The following is a 7,159-nucleotide window of genomic DNA, read 5'->3' as shown; positions in this document are numbered from 1 at the left end:
GAGGCAGGTATCATCACTTTAGTCTTCTGGAAGAAATTCCTCCAGAATCTTCTCCCCTGCTCCAAACTGGGTTGATGCCAGAGGAAGAGAGGCATCCCAGGATCTCCCCAGCAAGGTCATTCTGGAGCTCCCAGTGCTTCTCCTCTGAGGGAAACCCCTTGTTTCATGTGTGCCCTCTTCTCTTTGTAGTTAGGCCCCTTTGTTTGGGGCAGCACGTCCCTCAAGTGGCTCCATGAGAAAGGGCGCATGCCTGAAGTTGTCTTTATTCCACCTGCCATGTGAGCACTGGATGGTTAGTTTGGCTGGGTATAGAAGTCCAAATTGGGAGACATTTTCCTGGAGAACTGTAAAGGCCTTTCCACATTGTCTTCTAGCTCCTGGAGTTGCTCTTGAAGAGTCCAAAGCATGCCAGGCTGGAAATACCATGAACTGTGCGTCCAGAAAGACCCACCAAAGGCTTGTGGCTTGTGCTCCAGGGTAGACCACTTACAACTGATCAAGGCCACATGGCTGGTGCTGGACAGAAGGATACCAGCACCTCCAACGAGGTCAGTGGGGACTCTCCTGCAGGCCAGGGGCTGTTACAGATAGCAATAGAGATGAGAAGATCCTAAAATAACAGAGGCCGGAGGGTGACGCTTAACTGCTAAACGCCAGGAGGTTGCAAATATCCTAATTAATGGCAGGGTCAGAGGTACATCGCCCTGGAGAGTTATGGAGATGATGAACACGGTGTCCCTGGGGCAGGATAGATGGGCAGTTGTCAACTTGTACTAGCAGAGTAAATTAAGGATGAGTGACTGAGGGCGGTAGCCCCAATAAAAAGTCACAGTCTTTGCTGGGGTTTGGACCTGAGCCAGTCTTTAGACCTGGAACCGTTGACTGAAGAGGTTGCCAGGAGGGACATGTAATATTCTGGTCAGCCCTTCTCAACAGGGACCTATAGGGGACTGCTGGACATTTGAGGACAGTGGGGTCAGGGTGACACGGATACCCAGAGACCCAGAATGTCATCATGCCCCCACATCGGGGCAGTCATTGGTAGAGCTCTGCCCAAGCTGCAGTTCCCAGTGGTCCTTACCCCAGGCTCTAAATAAGGGCTGGGATTGACATGTGGGGAGGGGGCCACTGGGACCCCTACATTGGACCCTTGGTCTGCAGGATAAGAGCACTCGTTATGATTCCCATGGGGAAGGCAAAGAGGAACCCACAAAACTAGGCCCCTTCCCAGCCAAGAGAAGAAAGCAAAGCAGCCTCACCCCAGGGGAGGGAGATGGCGAGGATGAGGCTCTAGGAGGTGCAGGGCTGTCAGTCCCCATCACAGCCCCGTGTAACTCACTGGTCCAGGCCAGCTCCTGGGATGTGGTGTGGTCTCCATTATGATCAGAAGTGGACTGCATTCCAGACTTGGCACTGCCAACCATACGGGCTCGTCAGCCTGCCCCGGGGCCATGCGTACCTGCCCTGCCCCAGACCATCAAGGCCTTCCTCAGAAGCCACATCACTCCAGCCCATCAGTGACTTGAGGCTGCAGGGCTGGGTGAGCAAAGGCCTCTGGGATACATATGCATCCAACAGGGCAGTGGTCTTGGGCGGCAGCAGCGTACCCAGCACTCACCCACCATGCCATGATGGCTGAAAACCTGGAAAGATTCTGAGGCCTATCTCATCCATAAAGTATTTAGAGGGGCAGTGGTTGGGGTGTTGCTCAGAGGTTGGGGTGTTGCTCAGAGGTAAGGGAGTTGCTTGGTGGTCAGGGTGTTATGCAGTGGCTGGGGTGTTGCTTGGAGGTTGGGGAGTTGCTCAGTGGTCGAGGTGCTGCTCAGTGGTCAGGGTGTTGCTCAGTGGTTGGAGTGTTGCTTGGTGGTTGGGGTGTTGCTCAGTGGTTGGGTTGTTGCTTGGAGGTCAGGATGTTACTCAGTGGCTAGGGTGTTCCTCAGAGGTTGGGGTGTTGCTCAGCAGTCGGGGCATCACTCGGCAGTTGGGGCATCACTCAGTGGTTGGGGTGTCCCTCCATGGTCAGAGTGGTGGTCAGGATGTTGTTTAGTGGTCAGGGTGTTGCATGGTGGTTGGGGTGTTGCATGGTGGCTGGGGTGTTGTGCGGTGGTTGGGGTGTTGCATGGTGGTTGGGGTGTTGCTCGGTGGTTGAGGTGTTGCTTGGTGGCTGAGGTGTTGCTCGGTGGTTGGGGTGTTGTGCGGTGGCTGGGGTGTTGCGCGGTGGTTGGGGTGTTGCTTGGTGGTTGGGGTGTTGTGTAGTGGCTGGGGTGTTGTGTGGTGACTGGGGTATTGCTCAGTGGTTGGGATGTTGTTTGGTGGTTTGGGTATTGTTTGGTGGTCAGGGTGTTATTTAGTGGTCAGGATGTTGCTCAGCAGTCAGGGCATTGCTCAGCAGTTGGGGTGTCACTCAGTGGTTGAGGTGTTGCTCCATGGTTGGGGTGTTGTTTGGTGGTTGGAGTGTTGCACAGTGTCTGGGGTGTTGCATGGTGTTTGGGGTGTTGTTTGGTGGTCGGGGTGTTGCTCGGTGGTTTGGGTGTTGCTTGGTGGTCATGGTGTTGCTCCGTGGTCAGATTGTTGCTCAGAGGTTGGGGTGTTCCTCAGTGGCCAGGGTGTTCCTTGGAGGTTGGGGTGTTGCTTGGCAGTTGGGGCATCACTCAGTGGCTGGGGTGTCACTCGGTGGCTGGGGTGTTGCTCCATGGTCAGGTTGTTGCTTGGTGGTCAGGGTGTTGCTCTTTGGCCGTGGTGTTGCTCAATGGTCGGGGTGTTCCTCGGAGGTCAGGGTTGGTGTGTTGCTCCGTGGTCAGCATGTTGCTCAGTGACTGGGGTGTTGCTCCATGGTCAGGGTGTTGCTTGGTGGTTGGGGTGTTGCTCAGTGGTCAGAGCATTGCTCGGTGGTTGGAGCATTGCTTGGTTGCCAGGGTGCTGCTCAGTGGTCAGAGTGTTGCTCGGTAGTTGGAGTGTTGCTCAGTGGTTGGGGTGGCGCTCGGTGGCTGGGGTGTCACTACATTGTCAGGGTGTTCCTCAGAGGACAGGGTGTTGCTCCATGGTTGGGGTGTTGCTCGGTGGCTGAGGTGTTGCTCCATGGTTGGAGTGTTGCTTGGTGGCCAGGGTGTTGCTCAGAGATCGGGGTGTTGCTCAGTGGTCAGAGTGTTGCTCGGTGGTTGGAGCATTGCTTGGTTGCTGGGTGTTGCTCGGTGGCCGGGGTGTTGCTTGGTGGTCAGGGTGTTGCTCGGTGGTTGGAGTGGTGCTCAGAGGTTGGGGTGTTGCTTGGTGGTCGGGGTGTTGCTCGGTGGTTGGAGTGGTGCTCAGAGGTTGGGGTGTTGCTCGGTGGCTAGGGTGTTGCTTGGTGGCGGGATGTTCCTGGTCCTCTGCTCCAAAGTGAAAGCCAGATGATTGCCTCTTCACCTGCTGCAAGGAAAGCAGCACAGACCTTGGGGGCCTGTTGGGTTCTGGGAGGCAGCACAGCCACACTGAGGGATATACTCTGGCCGTGTCCCGGGTGGCAGGAGGCTGCCAGCCCTGAGCAGGACACACAGCAGGGAAGGACTTGGCAGCAGGCCCAGGCTGAGGAGCAGAGAGCCCTCCTGGGGCCATTGTGGCCAGCAGACCTGCTGGAGTTGCCCGCAGCAGGGATGGGAAACAGAGCTGGGGGCTCATGGCAAGGCCCGGCGTGAGAATCTTGGCCCAGGCCCTGGGGTTCTGAGCGAGGCTTTCATCTACAGCAGGGCAGGGAGCCACGCACTGCTATGGAATGAATGTGTGTCCCACAATGCATAGATTGGAGCCCTCACCCCCTGAGTGGGCAGAGTAAGGAAGTGACAAAGGTGACAGGAGGTCCCAAGGCCAGACCCTGATCAGATGGGGCTGGAGTCCTAAGAAGGACACACAGTACAGAGCTCACTGTCGCCACCCCCAGGAGAGGCTGTGTGAGGACACAGCACAGGGACAGCTCTCTCTGTGTCAGGACCCAGCCCTCACCAGAAACCGAATCAGAGAACCTTGACCTCACACTGGCATTCCCAGGACTGTGAGAAATGAGCGCTGTCATTTAAGCCGCCCGCCTATGGTGACTTGCTATGCCAGCCCACGCAGACCAAGACACACAATTTTTGAAAACCAAGTCCAGGCCGGGCGCGGTGGCTCACGCCTGTAATCCCAGCAGTTTGGGAGGCCAAGGCGAGTGGATCACGAGGTCAGGAGATGGAGACCATCCTGGCTAACTGGTTCAGTAGAAACCCCGTCTCTACTAAAAATACAAAAAAATTAGCTGGGCGTGGTGGGCTACTTGGGAGGCTGAAGCAGGAGAATGGTGTGAACCAGGGAGGTGAAGCTTGCAGTGAGCCAAGATCGCGCCACTGCACTCCAGCCTGGGTGACAGAGTGAGACTCCATCTCAAAAAAAAAAAAAAAAGGAAAGAAAAGTCCTGCTGGGCTACTGGACCCCAGTGGAGACAGGCACCCGACCAGGCATGTCAGGGTATGAGGTGGCAAGAGCTGCCCACCGTGAGCTGACACAGCCAGCCCCACCGAACCCTAAGGTAGCATGCCCAGCAGGGTTTGCTGTGCAATGGACATGGATGCATGAGGACAGACGTGGGGAAGGCAGAAGGCACCACAGTGTGGGCAGGTGCCCAGTCCCAGTCCTGCGGGGCCCACCCACCCTCGGGGGCTCTCCCAGGACCGCTGGAGGAGGGGTAGCTGGCCAGGCCTGGGTTACCGATGGATAGGCTCAGGGAGCAACGAAATGGGTACAGCTGCACATCAGTGCCTCTGGGGAGGCTCTGGAAGGCTGTGGTGCAGTCACCCTCAGAGGGACTCTGACATTGCCCCGGTCACCCTCGCGTGGGGGAAGGGAAGCAGCCTGAGGGGAGAATAGAAACGGAGTCATGGGCAGTAGCAAATGTCCTCTCTGGCTGGTTAGGGATCTACAAGAAAAAGATGGAGCCGTCAGGGAAAGGAGACCTGGGCAGAGGCGTGTGGGGAGCGAGTGGGCTCCTGGGAGGCCTGGGCAGAGGGTGTGTGGGGTGTGGGGGACTCCCGGGAGCAGAACAGTGTGCCGTCTTTGTATCACAGTCTGCATTATCTGGAGAGTGACTGCTGAGACACTGAGCAGCCGAGCACACGGCACTGTGCAGCCCGCCGGGCATCAGCCACTCCTGGTGGCCAGGGGCTCGCCCACAAAGTGACCGTGGTGGCAGACAGTCAAACTCTCAGGGACCCAGCGAGCGGTCCAGCTCTGCTCCCTTTCTCCATGCCGCGCTCCTCCCCAGCCGTCCAGTTCCACAGCGGGGTCTCCTCCCTGGGCCCCTGATCTCTGTGTCGCACAGTTTGAGATGCAAACAAACTCCCCGAGTCGATGCAGTGGGGTGTGCAGGGGGCTCAAAGCTGATGCACCTGCACAGGAAACGCAGTCTACCCTCCCCAGATGCCTGCTGGGCTTACCCTGGAGGCCCTGGGCCCAGGGGAGAGGAGTGGGGAGGGGCTGCTGCAGAGGTTGCAGATTTTCATGGCAACCAGTATCGGGTCACTGAGCCCAGGGTGGAAACCGCTCAGCAGAGGCTCAGGGGAGAGACTCCAAGAGGGTAGGTGGGGCCAGACGGGGGTGCAGTGCCTTAGTGTCATGCACATGGTCAGACAGTCCATCAGACAGACGCACGGCGGGCGCAGGGTGGGGACCCAACTAAGGCCGGCACTGTGGCCTGGGAGGAGCCCCGCCTTGCACCCCATGGCCATCTGGCAGGACATGTCTGCTGCCAACAGTGAGCCCGGCTGGGTGCGGTGGCTCAAGCCTGTAATCCCAGCACTTTGGGAGGCTGAGGCGGGTGGATCACGAGGTCAGGAGATCGAGACTATCCTGGCTAACATGGTGAAACCCCGTCTCTACTAAAAATACAAAAAACTAGCCGGGCGTGGTGGCGGGCGCCTGTAGTCTCAGCTACTTGGGAGGCTGAGGCGGGAGAATGGCGTGAACCCGGGAGGCGGAGCTTGCAGTGAGCCGAGATCACGCCACTGCACTCCAGCCTGGGAGACACAGCGAGACTCCGTCTCAAAAAAAAACAAAACAAAACAAAAAAAAAACAGTGAACCCAGCATGGGCAGGATGCCCAGCAACGCAGACTGGGCGCTTCCGTAGGCCACCTGGAGTAGCACCTACTCAGCTCCCACAGTGCCTGGTCACCTCCACCCCATGTTCCCCATAAGGCCCAGGCCAACCTGAGCACAGCCCCTGGTCTGCCCTTCCCTGGCCCCGTCCTCATGGTGAAGTGGTCCCAGCACCTGGCATTGTCCTCCCTGCACTGCCGTGCCCACTGCAGGACTGGAATGTGCCCCTCTGGCCTGCCTGGCTGCCCAGCGCGTGGCTGAGGGTTGCAGGGTCTGAAGCAGGGGCAGGCTGGGGCCCGCTGAACTGGGCCTCAGCCGACACCCTAGCTGGACCCTTCCTTTTTTTTCTTTTCTTTTTTTTTTCGAGACAGTGTCGTGCTCTGTTGCCTGGGTTGGAGTGCAATGGTGCCATCTCAGCTCATTGCAACCTCCACCTCCCAGGTTCAAGCGATTCTCCTGCCTCAGCCTCCCGAGTAGCTGGGATTACAGACATGTACCACCATACCCGGTTTATTTTGTATTTTCAGTAGAGATGGGGTTTCACCATGTTAGCCAGGTTGGTCTCGAACTCCTGACCTCTGGTGATCAACCCGCCTTGGCCTCCCAAAGTGCTGGGATTACAGGCGTGAGCCACCGCACCCAGCCCCCTTTCTTTTTTTAATTGAATTTAATTTTAAGCTCTAGGATACACATGCAGGATGGCGGGTTTGTTCCACAGGTAAATGTGTGCCATGGATACAGGTTTGTGTCCCACAATTCATAAACTGAGCCCTCACCCACCAGTGGGAAACTCGGAGTAAGGAGGTGACAAAGGTTACATGAGGTCACGAGGCCGGGCCCTGATAGGTCTGCTGCACCTATCAACCCATCACCTAGGTATTAAGCCCTACAGGCATTAGCTATTTTTCCTAATGCTCTCCCCCACCGCCCTCCCCCAGCGGGCCCCAGTGTGTGTTGTTCCCCTCCCTGTGTCCATGTGTTCTCATTGTTCAGCTCCCATATAAGTGAGAACATGCAGTATTTGGTTCTCTCTTCTTGCGTTAGTTTGCTGAGAATAACGG

At 57.2% G+C, this 7,159-nt stretch overlaps 1 protein-coding gene across 2 annotated transcripts in view; it reads left to right on the top strand.

The window, feature by feature from the left end:
* The first annotated feature begins 374 nt into the window (after positions 1–374).
* Positions 375–7,159, top strand: part of GPSM1 (G protein signaling modulator 1) — a 45,044-nt gene continuing 38,259 nt past the window's right edge. Inside the window, exon 1 of one of the 2 annotated variants that reach the window (XM_028834349.2) lies at positions 375–548. In XM_028834349.2, the coding sequence (XP_028690182.2) occupies positions 406–548 (143 nt within the window). In that variant the 5' untranslated portion in view covers positions 375–405. The remainder of the gene's footprint in view (positions 549–7,159) is intronic. The other variant, XM_028834351.2, reaches the window with a different exon arrangement.

Source organism: Macaca mulatta, chromosome 15 (assembly GCF_049350105.2).
Source record: "Macaca mulatta isolate MMU2019108-1 chromosome 15, T2T-MMU8v2.0, whole genome shotgun sequence".
Classification (NCBI taxonomy): domain Eukaryota; kingdom Metazoa; phylum Chordata; class Mammalia; order Primates; family Cercopithecidae; genus Macaca; species Macaca mulatta.
This window is presented reverse-complemented; position numbering and strand designations above follow the sequence as displayed.